The 19,041-nt window shown below is 45.6% G+C and overlaps 1 protein-coding gene across 1 annotated transcript in view; it reads left to right on the top strand.

The window, feature by feature from the left end:
• Positions 1 to 11,680: 11,680 nt before the first annotated feature.
• Positions 11,681 to 19,041, top strand: part of IL17D (interleukin 17D) — a 36,191-nt gene continuing 28,830 nt past the window's right edge. The window contains exon 1 of the mRNA XM_071208188.1: positions 11,681 to 11,958. Within this exon, the coding sequence (XP_071064289.1) occupies positions 11,681 to 11,958 (278 nt within the window). The remainder of the gene's footprint in view (positions 11,959 to 19,041) is intronic.

Below are 19,041 nucleotides of genomic sequence, written 5' to 3'. Positions count from 1 at the left end.
TCCTTAGAAAATGTATGCAAGGGAATTGAGGCACATTATTTGATTTAGCCTTTAGAAGCCAGTTGTTATGAAACTGGTTACCATGAAGATGAATGGGTTAGGGGGAAAGGAAGCAGAGAAGAGCAGAGTTGAAATTACTAGCAGTAGCCTAGTTGAGAGATCAAAGCGACTTACATCAAGTTTGCAGCAATTGAGATGTTGAGAATTGGTCACATTTGGTATATGTTTGGGAGGTAGAACTCAGAGGACTTACTAATTGATTGAATATGAGTTGTGAGAGAAAGAGAGGAGAGGATGATGCCAAAGTTTGTGGCCAAGCAACTGAGTGGCTAGTCTTGCCTTTTACTGAGGTAATAGGAGTAGATTTGGGGATAATCAATAGTCATGATTTAGCTAGGTTAAATTGGAGATGTCTCTTAAGCATTAATTGGAGATAGAAAGAGTGCAGTTATACAAATCTGGAGATCAGGGAAGAGGTTAGTGCTGGAAATGTAGATTTGGGATCCATCAATATATGGATAATATTTAATACTATGGAACTGAATGAGGTCACTTAGGGAGAGTGAGGATAAAGAAGAGGTCCAAGCAATGAGCCATACAATACAACATTTGGAGGTCAGTAGAAAGTAAAATCAGTCAGGATCCATCAAAAGATACTGAGATGAATAATAAATGATGCAGAAGGTTTCAAGATTGGGACTTCCAGTTCCAAGGAAGTTGGAATAGGTCATGGCAGTCCAATATTCCTACTGCAACAACTGGGGTGGGAGAGGCAGGGAGAATGACAACAAATAAATTGTATGCTAATTTTTTTAAGTGTTTAATTTTTTAAAAAGATTTATTTAATTATTTCTCCCCTCCCCACCCCATTCCCTGTTGTCTGCCCTTTGTGTCCATTCATTGTATGTTCTTCTGTGTCTGCTTGTATTCTCATTAGGCGACTCTGGGAACCGATCCTGGGACCTTCTGGAGTGGGAGAGAGGCAATCATTCTCTTGCACCACCTCAGCTCCCTGATCTGTTGTGTCTCTTCTTGTCTCTCCTCTGTGTCTTTTTTTGTTGCATCATCTTGTTGCACCAGCTCTCCATGTGGGGCAGTACTTTGCTCAGGCCACCAACCCACACAGGTCAGCACTCTGTGTGGGCCAGCTCACCACATGGGTCAGCTCGCCTTCACCAGGAGGCTTTGGGCATTGAACCCTGGACCTCCTATATGGTAGACAGGAGCCCAATTGCTTGAGCCACATTCACTTCCCAAATTGTATGTTTAAAATCACTTCTTATTTGTGAAAGCAACAAGACAAGATAAACTAAAATTTTGGACAGGGAAGAACCTTTTCTAGATGAGCTGATGATCCAAATTTGGGCTAAGTAAATAGCTAAAGACAGTAAAGAAATTATTTCAATAGTTTATTATTGGGTTTGCAACATTAATAGATGTAATATGTACAGGTATACCTTGGAGATACTGTCGATTCAGTTCAAGTCACCACAGCAAATTGCATTTTGCAATAAAGTGAGTCACAGTATCTTTTGGTTTCCAATGCACATAAAAGTTATGTTTACACTATACTGTAGCATATTGTGTGCAATAGCATTATGTCTAAAAATATATATGCATACCTTAATTCAAATATGACACAGTGACATGAATTAGCACATGCTTTTGGAAAAATGGTGCAGAGAATGAGAGGAATTTGGAGCCACAGATGAAAGACAACTTAGAACATTTTACTGAAAAGTGAAGATGATTAATTGGACAGTAACTAGAGTGGGATCTGGGGTCATGAAAGGGTCCATCAAATGTATCAGGAAAGAAGACAGGATATATGACATTGAATGCAAATTGGTTAGTACATTTGATGGTGAAAAATTAAGTAATACTTCTCATCTTTGTGGAGTATGAGGTGAGGAGATAAATAGATAATAGAGATTTGAGGAGAGAGGAGATTCAAATTGGTGATCTTAGAAAAAGGTAATTTAACTGGGAAAGTGTAATAGGATACTTGTTTTGAATGCTAATCTGAGATTGGTGGTCATAAATTAGATTCAACTATAGTCAGACCAATTGTATGGTGTTTCTCTAGGTATCTTTTGCGGCTCAGGGGAAGGTGTAAAGTAGTGGAAAGTTTAGTTTAACAGTGTTGGGATTATTCCAGGCAAGTACATCAGAGGAAAAAAAGAACAATGGGGTTAAAGATTTTTGCAAGGGTGTGGTAATCGTTTTGAACTGTGAAACCTAAACTTTCCAAGAAAGGAAATAAGAACACAAGTGTTGGATGATGAAAAAAAAAAAAAAAAAGGTAAGATTAGAAGACATGATTAGGTTAGAAAATTTCAGGAGTGGGTAAGAAAAGAAGGTGATTGTGTCAGGAAATAGGATATTTGAAATCAAATTATTGAATGTGATGCAGCCCTTGGTGGTGTAACTTCTGGAATATGACCATATAATTGATAATTGAGATATGATGGAAGAAAGAATGTGATAGGAGATCAGCAAGATTATGGAGTTAGAACCCTAGGGAAGGGAGGAGAATCTGATTTCCAGAGTTAAAACATTAAAATTCCAAATTTCGATGAAATCTGAATTCCAAATTTCGATGAAAAATCATAAGACACAGAAGGAAACAAGAAAAGATGGTTCATTGAAGTGAACAAAATAAATTGATAGAAACCATCCATGAGAAGCTCAGATAGTGGAATTACAAATGAAAGATGATAAGTTAATTCTCCTAAATGAGTTCAATGGGCAAAAAGCAAAAGGAGATCAGGAAAAATGATATCTGAACAAAATGAGAATTTCAATAAGAGACAGAATGTAAAAAAGAAACCAAACAGAGATTCTGGAGATGAAAAGCACAATAACTGAGGTAAAAAAAATTCCCTGGAGAGTTCAACAACAAATGTGAACTGGCAGAAGGAATAATCAGCAAACTTTAAGATAGGACAATTTAAATTATTCATTCTGAAGAACAGAAAGAAAACAAGCATGAAGAAAAGTGGGACAGAGCCTAAGGACCATGAAGCATATCAACATTCACAATATGGGAGTCTCAGAGAAGAGAACTAGAAAGGGGCAGAAATAAAACTTAAAGAAATAATGGTCGAAAACTTCCCACATTTAAATTCAGGCATGGGAAGTGGATGTGGCTCAACTGATAGAGTATCTGCCTACCATATGGGAGGGTCCAGGGTTCGATACCCAGGGTCTCCTGACCCATGTGGTGAACTGGCTCATGCGCAGACCTACCACGTGCAAGAAATGCTGTGCCATGCACCCCTATTTGGGGGTGCCCCACACACAAGGAGTGCGCCCTGCAAGGAGAGCCACCGCATGTGAAAAAAACCACAGCCTGCCCAAGAGTGGCACCGCACACACGGAGAGCTGATGCAGCAAGATGACACAGCAAAAAAGAGATGCAGTTTCCCAGTGCCACCAAGGGTGCAAGCAGACACAGAAGAATGCATGGTGAGTGGACACAGAGAGCAGACAACGGGGGGTAAGGGGAATGGGAAAGAAATAAATAAAATAAGTCTTTAAAAGTAATAATAATAATAATAAAGCCAGGCAAGAAGTTCAATGAACTCCAAGCACAAGCAATTCAAAGAGATCCATGCCCAGACACATTATAAGCAAGCTGTCAAATGCAAAGACACAGAGTCCTAAAAGCAATAAGAGAGAAGTGACTTGTCACTTACAAGGAATCTTCAATAAGACTAAGTGCCAATTTCTCATCAGAGCATGGAGACCAGGAGGCAGTGAGCTGACATATTTAGAGTACTGTAAGAAGAAAACTACTAACAAAGTATTCTTTATCCAGTGAAATTGTCCTTCATGTATGAGAGAGAAATTAAGACAGATAAACAAAATCTGAGTGAGCTCATTACCATTAAATCTGCCCTACAAAAAAATGCTAAAGGGATTTCTTCAGGATGAAAGAAATGCAAACTAGACAGTAACTGGAAGTCATAAGAAATAAAGAGCCACAATAAATGTACCTACATGGGTAAATATAAATGTACTTTTGGATTGCAACTCCACATTTTATGGCTTACATGATCTAAAATACAAATGCGTACAGAGTCATAATCTATGTTACTGGACACACTGAGTGTAAAAATGTATTAATAATTTGTAACAAGAACAACATAAGCAGGAGATAAAGGGGCATAAAAGCAGAGATTGTGCATATTATTGAAGTTAATTATCAGTTCAAACCAGATTGTTATAAATTTAGGATATTAAATATATAGACCATGGTAACCATGAAGAAAATATCTTTAAAAATATACAGAAAAGGAAATGAGAATAAAATCAAAACAATTCACTACAAATCATCAACTAATTACAAAAAAATGCAAAAATTGAGCATATGAGGGACAAAAGAGTGTAAGGCATGCAAAAAGCAAATAGCAAAATGGCTGAAGTAAGTTGTACCTCTTCAGTAATTTCTTTAGTCTAAATGGATTAAATCCTGCAGGCAAAAGGCAGACTGGATAACAAAGCATGATCCAACTATATGCTGTTTACAAGAGACACAATCCAAGATTTAAATAGGCTGAAAGTGAAAGGACAGAAAAAATATCAGAAGCAAATAGTAATCAAATGAGAACTGTGGTGGTGTGGCAGTTTGAAATTGTCATATGAGTTCCAAAAAGAGAAAGATTTTGTTTGTGGGCTGGCCCACTCATGTGTGTGTGAGCAACCTTTTCAATTGGACTGTGTCAGTGAGGTGTGACTCAGGTTGAGTCTCTGCCCTCTTGCTGGGTCTGATAAAAAATAGAGACACACAGGTAAACAGAGCTCTCCCATTTTTGATCCTGCCATGTGACAGAAAGGAGAGGCTCAAGCAGCTGAGGTCCCAGGGAGAGATGAGTCATTTGCCTGATAGCTTGCAGCTGAATTTGGGAAAAAAGCAGAGCAGCCAGGCCTGAGAGAAGAGGTAAGAGACAAGCCCTATGCCTGGTTTCCCTCAACTGAGCTCCTGGAGACAGTACAGCCTGAAGGTGAAGGCAGAGACCAGACAGAGATCACCCACAATCTTGTTTCAACAAGTGGTGAGACTGATGATGACTTGAATTGGACTTTTCCCAACCTTAGAACTGTAAGCTTTTACCCTAGATAATTACCCTTTATAAAAGTCAACACATTTCTGGTCCTTTGCATCAGCAGGCCTTTGGCAAGCTAAAACAGGACTGATAAGAGACAAAATAGACTTTAAGTAAGAAACTTGTACAAGAGACAAAGAAAGACAGTATATATCTATATATATATATCTATATATATATATATTTTTTTTAAGATTTATTTATTTCTTTCCCCTTTCCCCCCCACCCCGGTTGTCTGTTCTCTGTGTCTAGTTGCTGCGTCTTCTTTGTCCGTGGCACGGGGAATCTGTGTTTCTTTTTGTCATGTCATCTTGTTGTGGCAGCTCTCCGTGTGTGCAGCACCATTCCTGGGCAGGCTGCACTTTCTTTCACACTGGGCGGCTCTCCTTACGGGGTGCACTCCATGCACGTGGGGCTCCCCTACGCGTGGGACACCCTGCTTGGCAGGGCACGCCTTGCGCGCATCAGCACTGCGCATGGGCCAGCTCCACACGGGTCAAGGAGGCCTGGGGTTTGAACCGCGGACCTCCCATATGGTAGATGGATGCCCTAACCACTGGGCCAAGTCCGCCGCCGACATTATATATTGATAAAAGAGTCAATTCAGCCCTGAAGATGTAACAATTATAAACATATGCACCTAACAACAAAGACCCAAAGTATATGAAACTAACATCAACAGAATTGAGAGAAATAGAGACTTCAGTATAACACTTTCAACAATGGATAGAACATCCAGACAGAAAACTAATAAGGAAATAGAGGATTTAAACAAATGAAAGTAAATTTTTTCACTTCCAGATAATCAAAGGATAATAAGAGAGACAGTGGAAAAGATTTTCTTGAATAATTTTCAGAATTAATAGTCGCCACTGTGTCACCTGTTCTTAGTTTGCCAAAGGGCTGTTGATGCATAATACCAGAAATGGGTTAGCTTTTATAATTAGAATTTTATTTAGGGTAAAAGCTTTGCAATTTCGAGACTGTGAAATGTCCAAATCAAGGTATTGGGAGAGATGTTTTCTCACCAAAGTGAGCTGCTGGTGATCCTGGGGTCCTGCCATGGGTTGAAGCAAGATGGTGGCCCACCTCTGCCAAGGTCCCTGCCTTCCCCGCCAGATTCGCCATCTCCCAGAACATAGCTCTGGTCAACCAGGCATTGGACTTGTCTATTTTCAGGCCTCCTCTCTCAGTCTTGACTGCTCTGCTTTCTTCCCAGGTTCAGCTGTGGCTATCAGGTATATGGTTCATCTCTTTAGCCTTTAGCTGCTCTGTGGGACCAGTCTCTTGGGGGCTTCACATTTACGCTTTGGCTGCTAACAATCCTAGAGTCTTCTCTCACATGACAGGATCAAAAATGGCAGCTTCCTTTTTCTGTGTGTGTCTCTCTGTGTCTCTGTTTATATAAGACCCAGCAAGATGGTAGAGAACCAACCTGAGTCATGCCTCACTGATGTAGGTCAATCAAAAGCAATCTAATCAAATGATCCAAAATGAATCTAACTTTACTTTAGTTTTCCTAAATTAGTATGCATTCTATTTCTAATCTTTAAACCTATCACTACTATTTCATTTTCCTATTAATTGAATTTGGCAATATATTAGGCTTCATTTTTGAAGAAGTTTTGGACCACAGAGGGGTTCAACTATTGCAGGGGAGGAACGCTGGTGAAGGGTGTTATGGATGGGGGACACTAGGTTGGGAGGGAGTTCTCCAGGGCATGTATATAGGGTACATAAAAATGTTCAGATATATGTTGAATATTTTCATAGTAGTTACAGTTACAAATGACAACTGAGAGAGTGCTGATTTCCTAGCCAGGGGTGCTCTGTCACATTCCCCAGTGGAACAGCAACAATCCTCCAAGTGCAAGGGCAAAGACTAGCAAAGAAGGATGCTCCAATGATGAGCCCTTGATACTGATGACTGTGCTTATGAGCCGTTGTGCCTGAAATTTGAGCTAGGCCTAGAGCTACAAGGTGCCTAAGAGTTATCCCCTGTGAGCCACCATGTTGCTCAAATGTGGCCACTCTCTATGCCAAACTCAGCATGTAAATGCATTACCTTCCCCCCACCATGACTCCCAGGGATGAGCCTCCCTGACACTGAGGGAGTACTATCAATCACTAACTGGTGATGCAACTAGAAAAAGACCTTGAATAAAAGGGGGAAATGGTAAGGACAAATGAGTTTATATGGCTAAGAGTCTTCAGAAAAAAGTCGGGAGGTCATCAGTGGGGTCGCACTTACACATGCCTCAGCAGGATCCCAGAGACAGCCAAAGTAGATCCGACCCCAGGTACTGGTGCTCCTTAGGGCTATGGAGACACACATGTTCTACAGTCTGGGCAGCTAGCTCTAGAGTTCAGTGCCTTGTCAGTAGACCCCACTTTGGAATTTGTGTTCCTGAGTGTGATAGAGTAGGACTCAGATGTGACCTTTCTACACATGCCTCTTCCATCACTTTTACTGAACCTGTGGTTGGCACTGGAGTTGGTGTATACCCAGGAGACTTCAATCTCTGGACTGACCATGTGCCAGCTGGGCCCTGAGGCTCAGCTGAGTTGCAGCTCCTCCTCTCCTGTTTGTTGGACTTGTACAGGTTGACTATCAGGTAGGTGAAGATGGTCAACCACCACACCAGGTTTCCAAGAGTGCCTACAACTCCAAGCAGGAGAATTGCATCCATCAACCATGTGGGATCTAAGGCCCCTATCGATATAGAGGCGGAGTGGACATCACCATCCCAAGGATCACAGGATGGAGGAATAAAATATGGATTAGAGTGAATTTACCGGTATTCTACTATAGAACTATTGTGACTAGTAATGGAGGAAACTGTAGCATTGATCTGGAGAAAGTGGCCACGGTAGTTGCTGAGGGCAGGGAGAAGGAAGAAAAGATGAGATGTGGGGGCATTTTTGGGACTTGGAGTTGTCCTAAATGATATTGCAGGGACAGATGCTGGACATTATATATCCTGCCATAACCCACTGAATGGACTGGGGGAGAGTGTAAATCCATATAGTTTACATGGATTATATGTAAACTATAATCCACGTGGTGCAGCAGTGCTCCAAAATGTATTCATCAAATGCAATGAATGTCCCACGATGATGAAAGAGGTTGTTGATGTGGGAAAAGTGGGGGTGTGGGGTGTGAGGTATGGAAGAACCTCTCATATTTTTTCATGTAACATTTTTTGTGATCTATTTACCTTAAAAAAAAAGACAATTTAATAAATAGACAAGAGTAAGCACACGCTAAAAAAATTTAAAATAAAAAATAAAACGAATCTAATGCAATCAAAGGGTACCACACCCACAGGAATAGATTAGTTTAAGAACATAATCTTTTTTTTTTTTTTGGATTCACCAAATTCAAACTCTCATATCACTTCACAGATGAAAAGATGGTATAAGAATATCACATATTTTTTTATTAAAAAAAATTTTTTTGAGGTACTGAGAACCTGAAACCTCCTATGTGGGAAGCCAGTGCTCAACCACTGAACCACATTGGCTCTTTTGGCTCCCCTGAGTTGTTTTTTTGTTTGTTTGCTTGTTTTTGTTTTTTAGGAGGCACCAGGGACAGAACCTGGGACCTTGCACGTGGGAAGGAAGCACTCAACCCTTTGAGCCCCACCCGCTCCCCTCAAGTATTCTTTATTTTTTTAAGATTTATTTATTTACTCCCCTCTCCCCCACCCTCGATTGTCTGCTCTCTGTGTGCATTTGCTGTGTGTTCTTTTGAGACTGCTTGTCTTCTCTTTAGACAGCACCGGAAACCAATCCTGGGACCTTCCGGAGTAGGAGAGAGGTGCTCAATATCTTGCGCTACCTCAGTTCCCTGGTCTGCTGTGTCTCTTATTATCTCTCTTCTGTGTCTCTTTTTGTTGCATCATCTTGCTGCGCCAGCTCTCCACTTTGGCTAACTTGGCCTGCGCACGCCAGCTTGCCTTTACCAGAAGGCCCTGGGAATCAAATCCTGGACTTCCCATATGGTAGAAGGGAGCCCAGTCGCTTAGCCACATCCACTTCCACCATCAAGTTTTCTTGTGAAGCCATTGTAATGATAGTGTCTCCCCCAGAAAGCCCACATTTTAAAAATAAAAAATGAGCAGTAGGAGGCGGACTTGGCCCAGTGGTTAGGGCGTCCATCTACCACATGGGAGGTCCGCGATTCAAACCCCGGGCCTCCTTGACCCGTGTGGAGCTGGCCCATGCGCAGTGCTGATGCGCGCAAGGAGTGCCCTGCCACACAGGGGTGTCCTCCGTGTAAGGGAGCCCCACGCGCAAGGAGTGCGCCCCGTAAGGAGAGCCGCCCAGCGCCAAAGAAAGTGCAGCCTGCCCAGGAATGGCGGCGCACACACGGAGAGCTGCCACAACAAGATGACGCAACAAAAAGAAACACAGATTCCCATGCCGCTGACAACAGAAGCAGACAAAGAAGACACAGCAAATAGACACAGAGAACAGACAACCGGGGTGGTGGGGAAGGGGAGAGAAATGAATAAATAAATCTTTTTTTTAAAAAAAGGCAGTATTTGAGTGTTGATATCTTTATTCCTATTTTACTGAAAAGGGAACAAAGAACATGAATAATTTACCTAGTAGTCAGGGAAAATAAAGTATTTTATGACCCCAAAACAAATGTTTACTCACCGGTGGTGTAAAATTCTTTTTTTTTCCACTGTTCAAGGTTTTCTCCCTTGAGACAACCATGTGGAATTCACCCTTCAATTACTATTCAGTTGACTAGTCTAGCGTTAGCTTCTTTACAGTTACCACCTCTGAAGTCCACAGGCCTGCTCCATTATAAGCCAGCGTTAACTGGTGGTGATTTTTAACGTGTAAGTATTAGATTTCCAGGTTTTACCTCGTTTAAGTTGGAGATTTCAGTGGAATTTGTAGCAATATATTAAATACTTCCTAAACTCAATTATAGAATATCAAAAGCTTGTAAAAAGTGCCCTTTTCTATACTCTATCTGAAGTGTAGTTTAACCAGTGTTTTACATTTCAGTCAGATTCCAAAGTTGCAAACCATTTAAGGAGCCATAAATTACATATTTCGTACCCTTTCAGATAACAGGGTGCTTCTCAGCTGGTACAGATCTCGTTTTCAGTTTCAAAGGAGGACTGCCTTAAAACGACCCCCTCTATCTGCCAGCCCCTAGTGGGCATTTAGTATTTAATTGCAGAATAAACAGAAGAGCACGTTTTCTTTTGTTCTGAAAGTATACTAGAGTTCCTCCGTCTATCTCCTTTAATTAACTCACAGAGCATGAGGCTCGTTTTACACGACCTGGGCACTTCCGTGCAATGTGGTTTCATGGAATAGGAATTCTCCAACACTGGGCTAACGGGGCAGGTGCCGCCCATTGAGTTACTAAAGGCGCCAACTGGGGAACGTCTACGGTACTTCAGGTTTTCAGAGTCGTTTGGTAGAGAGGCACAGAAGAATCATTTTAGGCGTGTTTAAGGGAAAGGAGAGCTGGCCTACTCTCACCTTGTGAAAAATCGAGATACTCTTCGTGTCTAACAGGTCTTTTTACTCAGGCGACCTGTTCTCATTCGGCGACAGCTTTAATTACTAGGAAAATGCTTTCACGCTGAGTCGAAATCCGCTTCCCCTTTGCTTGGCTCTGTGGGCCCCACTGGGACCCTGCGGAGCCTCGCTCGCCGGTCCCGTCTCGGTCCTGGGCGGCCAGGAGAGCAGAGCCCGCGGGAAGAGCCCGCCCGCTCCTCCTTCCTGTCCCCAGCACGTGCGCTTCCAGGCCCTGGAGCCCCAGCTTCCCCGCCGGGCGGGCCCACGCGGCTTCGGAGCGCTCGGCGTGCGGTGCTTTTAACATTTTATAGCTAAGCTGAAGGTATTTTCGGAGGGAGGGGCTGTCTTGGTCGCTGGTGAGTGCGCTTTCACAACGGCAAACTGTTTTAAATCCCCCAGGCAGGAGGCGGCGGGCCCGCGTCTTCTCCGAGCACCCAGGGCAGCGACCTCGTGCCGCTCCGCCTTCCGTGCACGTTCTTTGGAACGAGGAGGAGAGACCGACACGCCTCGAAAGACGGACGGCGGCCGAGAACCGTGCCGAGGCTCCAGCCCCGAGCCGCCGGTCCCACGCCCCCCTCCCGACCCGGGGCCAGCGTGGCGCCGAGCGAGGCGGGCCGCAGCGCGGCGGGGGGAGGCGCCCCCGGGTGGGCGCGGCCGGGGAGCCGAGCGCCGGGGCCCGCCCCCGGGCAGCCCGCGGGGACTGCGGGGCCGCCGGCTCGGGGCGCTAGCCGGAGCAGCTGGTGCGGGCGCGGGGCGGCCCGGGCGCTGGACGAGCGGCGCGCGTGGCGGGCTCCGGCCGTGGGCATGAGGCGGCCCGAGGTGAGCGGGCGGGCGGGGACCTCCCGGCCCGGGCTCGGCTGAGGGGAGGTGCAGCCCCTGGGGCGCGGGGGTACCCGGGCGGGAGGCCCCTCGGTTGGGGGGGGGGGGCGGGGCGCGCAGGCCCGGCCCTGCGAGGGTCCCCCGGGCGCGGGCGGGAGGCCGGGTGCCCGCGCGCTGAGCGCGGCCTGTCGCCGCAGGCCTGGATGCTGCTGGCCGGCCTCCTGCTGGCGCTGCCCGCGGGCGCCCTGAGGGCCGGCCGGCGCCCCGCGCGGCCCCGGAGCTGCGCCGAGCGGCCGGAGGAGCTCCTGGAGCAGCTCTACGGGCGGCTGGTGGCCGGCGTGCTCGGCGCCTTCCACCACGCGCTGCAGCTGGGCCCGCGCGAGCAGGCGCGCAACGCGAGCTGCCCCGCGGGGGCCCGGCCCTCCGACCGCCGCCTGCGGCCGCCCGCCAACCTGCGCAGCGTGTCGCCCTGGGCCTACAGGTGAGCGGGCGCGGGGGCGGCGCGGGGGCAGGTGGCGCGGCGGGGTTGGGGACGGTCGAGGCCCAGGTCGCCTGCCTTGCAGGAAACCCCCTTGCCTGTGCTTCCCCTGACATTTCTGTGCCGGGTGCATGTTTAAGGAGGCGTCACAAGGGACCAAACCATCCTGCCACCTGTTAGCTTTTACAGAGGGGCCTGGGGACCCCACAGACGTGCCTGGCGGTCTGCGAGATGCAGGCGCTGCTGGGCCCTGAGCTCCCCAAAGCTGCCCTCTGTCCCGGTTTCACTCACCGTCTGAGGGAGGCGTGGTGGAAACGAGGCCGCCCACGAGGGGGCAGGAAGGTGGTGGTGAAAATGCACGTTGAAGAACGGTCAGAATTCTGGAGGCGCCCTGGTGAGGAGGTCGGTTCAGAAGAAGGCAACAGCGTGCACGGAGGGGAGGCTGGGGAGTGCCAGGGGTGCGGGGTGCCGTGTGCCCGCGCGTCTTGGGCGGGCACTGCCCTCCCTCTGCCCTCCTGACGAGCGGCCTGCGCACCCGGTGCAGCGACGGCCGCGAGAGCGCCTGAGGGCAAGCCCCGCACCCTGCTCCCGAAGCCGCGGGAAGCCCAGCGCGGGCACCGAGCTCTGAGACGAGCCTGAGGCTCCAGCCCAGGACGAGGGAGGACCGAGAGGGGAGTGGTTGGCGGCGGGAGGAGGGAGAGCTGGGTGCGCGGAGCCCCAAGACCGGGGTGGGTGTGCGCTGGTGCGGGGGAGAGGACAGGCCTAGAGAGGGAGCCGCAGCCAGACTCGGGCCTCCTAAACAGGGCTGAACGTCTGACATTTGTCCTGCAGAACGAACGCCTTTGCGCCGAGGAAGCCTCTACCACGTTGGGTGCTGGGAAGGTGCCCCTGATAAAGGGCGGGTTGGAGGGGTGGAACTGGACAGAATTCATGGCAGCCCTTCGGGCCAAAGGCAGTTGGAGCCTGAATTTAGGAGTGGAGAAGGTGCGATGAGGATCGATTTGGCAGACTGTTAATTAAAGAAGTAAAAGTGACAGGATTTAAGGGCCATAAAAGGTGTATTGGGCCAAAGCTTTAGTCCACACCACTATTTGGATGTGCAGAGAAATGTAATGGTTTTGCCTAAAATGGATTGGGGCTTCCTTGAGGATAATGGGAAGGGAAGCCCAGGTGACCCTAGAAGCCTAAATTTTAGGGTTTCCCTCTGCCTGGCCACTCAGTGGAAGTTGATGTCCACCTTGTGGCTGCACCCCCTCACTGACCTTTGCCCCACTCTGGAAGTGCAGCCCCTTCCCGCTCCCTACTCCCCTGCAGCCCACCCATTCATTCTGATGGCTCCTCCTGCTTTTCTTTCCTTCTTCTTCCTGCCATTCGCAGAGCCCAGGGGGCGGGATGGCATCTTACCCTTTTTCCTCCAACCTCATATTATGCCCTTGATACACCTAATAGGATTAACAGAACTTGGAAGTTCGCTCAAGACATCGGCCTGGTCTCTCGGGCCAGTGGCTGCCCTCTGCGCGTCTTTCTGTAATGACTTCTCTTCTCTCCAGGCCGGTGGACGCCTCCCACTGCCCAGGGCCCTGCGGGCAGAAAGGCGGGGTTGAAACACAGCACAGGGCTTTTTCCAACCCTCCTGTTAGTGATAGCTCCCGTACTTCTGTGTTGGGTTGTGGATGAGATTTAAGAGTGAGGAGCAAGATTTGTGGGAGGATCTGGTGAATTCAGTCTTGGGCCTGTTGAGTTTCTTGAGGCTGAGAACGCAGGGGGGAAGATGAGCTGTGAGGCCCTGACAGTGCCACTGAGCTCAGAAGCGAGCGCAACCCTGGAGTTGTGCACTTAGCAGTTCAACTGTACTGCACTCGCTGTAACTGACTCTGTTTCCTGGGTAGGACAGGAGACCCGCAGGGAGCACTAGGAATGCCCAGGAGCTTATGGGTGAAAGCAGCACCCAGGGTTTGGTGTCCCCGGCTGGGTGCCAACAGACCCAGGTAGCCTCTGTGCAGGTGCCCAGGAGCAGGAATGGCATTTGTCTCAGGTGGGTGAGGGTAGCATGTGCATCATCTTTCCTGACATTTAGCAAAGTGATTCAGTGTAGCCCTGCCCTTCCTCCTCTCCAGGAGCAAATGCAGGTTCTGCAATTGCAGCTCAGGAGGCAGCACAGTCTTCTCCAAGGCCTGGGGCTCCTGGGAGCCGGGTGCTAGCGTCTTCCCGCCAGGAGCCTCCATACTCCTGTCTCTGCTCACTTACCCTCTCCACCTCCTGGGAACTCAGAGCGGCTTCTAAAGGAGGGGTGAGGTGGAGGGGGCGTGGTTTCTTAGTGGGGGCTCGGTGGCTTCTCAGCTGGCATCCAGGGCTGGATTTCCTTTCATCTCTCATTTAAAAAAATCGTTAAAGTTTATCATGCATGCATGAACTATGCATAAACACTAAGTATGTTGTGAAAGTTGTGAACCTACAAAAACATGCATAACATCATACAGGGCTCTCATGCATCACCCCACCACCAATACCTTGCACTGCTGTGAAACATTTGTAACAAATTATGGAAGAACATCTTCAAAGTATTAGTACCAACCATAGTCCATATCTTACGTTCCGTGTATTTTTCCTCCAACCCCCTCCATTTATTTTGTTCATAAACCATACAGTTTATCTGCAGTGTGCCATCAGGGCATTTGCTGTCATCACCAGAGGTGGATCTTTTAAGGTGAGAAACAGAAACTCTTAAGAAAGATTAATGGGAATGGACTGCAAGTCAGAAATACTGGGAGGTACCAAAAGGCTTCCTTTAGGTGGATGAGAGAGGTTTTAAAATAGGAAAGAATGTGGAATATAAGGTGGATTTCCATATCATTGGGACAGAGGATTGTTCAATAAATGGTATTGGGACAACTGGGTAGTCAGTTGGAAAAAACCACTATGGGCTATTCTTCCTATATCAAAACAGATTTTAATGTAAAACAATAATGCCAGGAAAAACAGATAAAAGCATAGGCAATTATATTTATAATCTTGGAGTGGAGTAGGCCTATTTAGTAGCTCCCACACCCAGAAGTTGTAAAAGACAAGATTGATAAATTTAGTCACATAATTATATATAATTTCTTCTTGGAAAAATAAAATGCAAGGACAGGTTGGGAAAAATACTTTCATCCCATGGTACAAACAACTCTTTTCCTCAAGAGCTCCTGAAAATCAATAAGGAAAAGGCCAGTGACCCATTGGAGAGATGCACCAAGGCCCCAGACCATTCCCAGGAAAGAAATTCAACTGACACAACCACTAGAAACATGAAAAGATGCAGTAGAAGCAAAACAATCAGTGCCTAATCAGTGAAATGCAGGAAACCTTTATTTTTTAATTTAAAAAAATTTTTTTTTGGCACCCATCAGGCTGTATTGGCAAGGGTTTGAGGAAAAGGCCTTCTCATCCAGTTGTGGGAGTGTGAATTGGTTCAGCTTCTGGGGAGGACAGTTGGGTAGTAACTCACAATTTAAAATTCACACAGCCTTTGACCCAGCAATTCCACTTTTGGGGGTTTTTCTCCTACAAATGCACCTGCCTGGGTGCCCAATGGTATGTGTACCTGGAATTCACTGTTGTAATGGCCAGGGCTTGACGACAGTGTAAACAGCCACCAATAGGCAGCAAGTTAGAAAAATCCTATGCAGCTCTGAAGAACGAGGCAGCTCTACACGTACCTGAGTAAAACAGTTACCACCGCAATGGGAAAAAGGTCACATGCTCTACAGTGTTAAAAAGGAGAGTATTGCACAGTACATATGCTGGTCTGATCTGAGTAAATGTAGACCCGCTGCACAGGCCTCTCTGCCTCTGGAAGGATTCCAGAAGGAGCCGGTTAACATGGTACCACTTAGGGAAACTGAGAGGCTGGAGGACAGTGGTGTGGTGGAGACTTACCTCTCAGTCTTCTGTATTTTGAATTTTCTACCATGGGTATGTGTTACTTATTTCAAAAATTAATTGTTGAATTGAAAGCAGAAAGGGAGATTCACCAACATGAGGGAAAAGCAAATGTTGAAGAAATAAAGCTTCAACACGTAATGATAGCTTTCCTCTGACAGAAGACGCAGTGCAGCCTTGACAGGATTTTGAACCCAGCCCCTGGTAATGTCATAGCCGGGCTGAGTGGTGGTGATGACTCTCAGGCCCTGGGCAGCAGATGGTGAAGGGCAGAGTGGATTTGCTCCTAGACCTCTGATTCCATGTAGCTCTTGCCCCCGGCAGCGTACGATTAGAAAAGCAACGTTTAACACCAAAGTTTAAAAATATTCTCACCTTTACTTCGTGCCATAATATTTGTTTCTCTTAAGCTTTAAAAATAAAAACGCCCGAAATAAAATCAATATGATGGCACATTAAGTTTTTTAAGCCAAGTTGCTGCATTATGAAATACTTTGTGGGAACACTGAGGTTTATTAGGTTTAAAGCTCCACGTCACTGATTTGTGTGGAAACACCAAAGATAAACACCTTCCACTACTCTAAATAATTTAAAAGTGTTTATATTTTTGCAATTTGGGGTAATAGTCTAAAGATAACTTTTCTCTAGGAAATGAATAAGCAAAGTAGTTTATTTTTAGGCTTTGTTAGCCTTTCTTTGCAACTCTTTTCCTCCAGGGGAGAAAAGAGACTATACCTATATTTCTTTTGCAATTAACAACACCATGGATCTCAATAACAATAAGGAAATAAGGAAGCACAAATAGGGAATAAAGGAGGAGAGTGAGGACACAGGGAAGGGAGCTTGAGCGACTTAAAAACAGACTAGGTAGCTGTGGAAAACATTTTGGAGGTTCTTCAAAAAGTTCGACATTGAGTTACCATGTGACCTGGCAATCCCACTTCTAGGTACATACCCCAAAGAGTTGAAAGCAGGATACAGAGAGAGATTTGTACGCCGGTGTTCACTACAGCATTATTCACAACAGCCAAAAGGTGGAAACAACCCAAGTATTAGCAGATGAATGGATGAGCGAAATGTGGTCTTGCCATACAGTGGAATATTAGTCGGCCATAAAAAGGAATGAAGTGCTGATCCATGCTGTCCTGCAGATGAACCTCAGGAAATAAGCCAGACACAAAAGGACACATACTGTAAGATTCTACTTACCTGAAATACCTTGAAGAAGCAAATTCATAGAGACAGAAAATTGGCTGAGAGGTTACCAGGGCCTGGGGGTGAGGGGGTTTAGAGAATGGACAGTTATGGCTTAATGGGTGCAGAGTTTCTGTTTGGGGTGATGGAAAGGTCTTGGTAGTGTATGATGGCGATGGTTGCACAGCACTGTGAATGCGCTTGAATATCACTTCAAAGGGGCTGACAGACATTTTTTATGTCATTATATGTTAGCACAATTTTAAAAAAAGAGGCGGGCACTTCTGACCGCACAGGCAGGGTCAGTTTCAGAGGCGGTGAGAAGGCCTGGTGGCAAGGGACACCTTCCCGTAGGGGTGCCTGCAGAGAGAGACCAGCACAGGTGCCCCAAGCTTAAGTCGATCTGGTATTTTCCCCATAGAGAACCCGAGTGAGCACAATGCTCTATTACCAGAACTTTCCACAGGTGTCTTTTGGAAAGAGGAGCAAAGCTGAAGAAACTAATTTCATCTCAGGGATATACCTTGAAAAGCGTCCAGCAGTGACAACTTCCAGGTTCCACTTGGGTGGGCAGAGGTCACACACTGTTATCCATGTCAGCGATGGCTCATTCATGGGGATGAACTACAGGTTCTGATAAATCAATCTAATTAATTTTCTTAAAAAATTTTAGTGTGGTAACATCTATATGCCTAAAATTTGCCTTTTAAGTGAACAATTCAGTGGCAGTAATTACATTTGCAATGTTGTGTTACCATTAGCATCCACTACCAAACTGAAACCCTGCACCCATTTTGCATTAACTATGAATTTACTTATTTTAGGTATTTGGTAAAAGTGGAATCGTGCAATATTTGTCCTTCTGTGTCTGGCTTATTTCATTCAACATGATGTCTTCAGGGTTTGTCCATGTTGTAGCAGGTATCAGAACTTCATTCCTTATGATGGCTGAATAATATTCCATCATATGCATATACCACGTTTTGCTTATCCATTCATCAGCTGATGGGCACTTGGGTGGTTTCCACCTTTTTTGGTTATTGTGATGAATGCTGCTGTGGACATCGGTGAACAAGTAAGTATCTGTTTGAGTCCATGGTGTCATTTCTTTTGGATATATACCTGGGGGTGGGATTGCCGGGTCATATGGTAGTTCAGTTTAAATTTGGAGGAACCACCAAACTGTTTTCCACAGCAAATGCACCATTTTTATATTCCTACCAACAGTGCATGTGGGTTCTTATTTCTCCACATGTGCATCCTCATCTTTTCCAACATTTGTTCTTTTTTAAACAATAGCCATCACATTGGGTAGGAAGTGGAATCTTTTGGTTCTGATTTGCATTTCCCTGCTGACTAATGATAATGAACATCTTTTCATGAGCCTAGTGGCCATTTGTATATCTTCTTTGGAGAAAAGTCTCTTCAAGTCTTTTGCCCATTCTTGAATTGGGTTGTCTTTTGGTTGTTGAGGTGTTGTAGTTCTTTATATATTCTGTATATTATCATTTAATATTTAACATTGCTGCATTTTAGAAGTGTTTTCATCTTGAAAGGTTGAAATAAAAAAGGGTATTTTTGCTTACCCCTCCTATAACCCTTAAATTTAGTTAGTCCAAACTTCCTGTTTCCTGTGTGGGCTGTGAATTAATCATACTTTACCCATATAAAACTCTAAGGTTATATTCACTCATCAAATATTGCCCGAGGGCCTGCGTGTGCCAGGTACTTTGCTGGGAACACTGTTGAGAACTGAGACCTGGCTGCTCTTCTCCTAAAGTCAGGGCACCACTCACATCCATTTTTCTTTTACAGGTTTTTGTTTTTAAATTGTAAAAAGAACATAACATTAGAGAGAGTTAGAGAAGTTAAGAATGTAACAGAGAAAAATAGGAGAGCTAGGAATACATTAGAGAAAGCAGGAGTAGAGCAATAAAGAAAGTTTATTCCCATGGTAACTATCCTTTT

The sequence above is a fragment of the Dasypus novemcinctus genome, chromosome 15, assembly GCF_030445035.2.
Source record: "Dasypus novemcinctus isolate mDasNov1 chromosome 15, mDasNov1.1.hap2, whole genome shotgun sequence".
In the NCBI taxonomy this organism is placed as follows: domain Eukaryota; kingdom Metazoa; phylum Chordata; class Mammalia; order Cingulata; family Dasypodidae; genus Dasypus; species Dasypus novemcinctus.
This window is presented reverse-complemented; position numbering and strand designations above follow the sequence as displayed.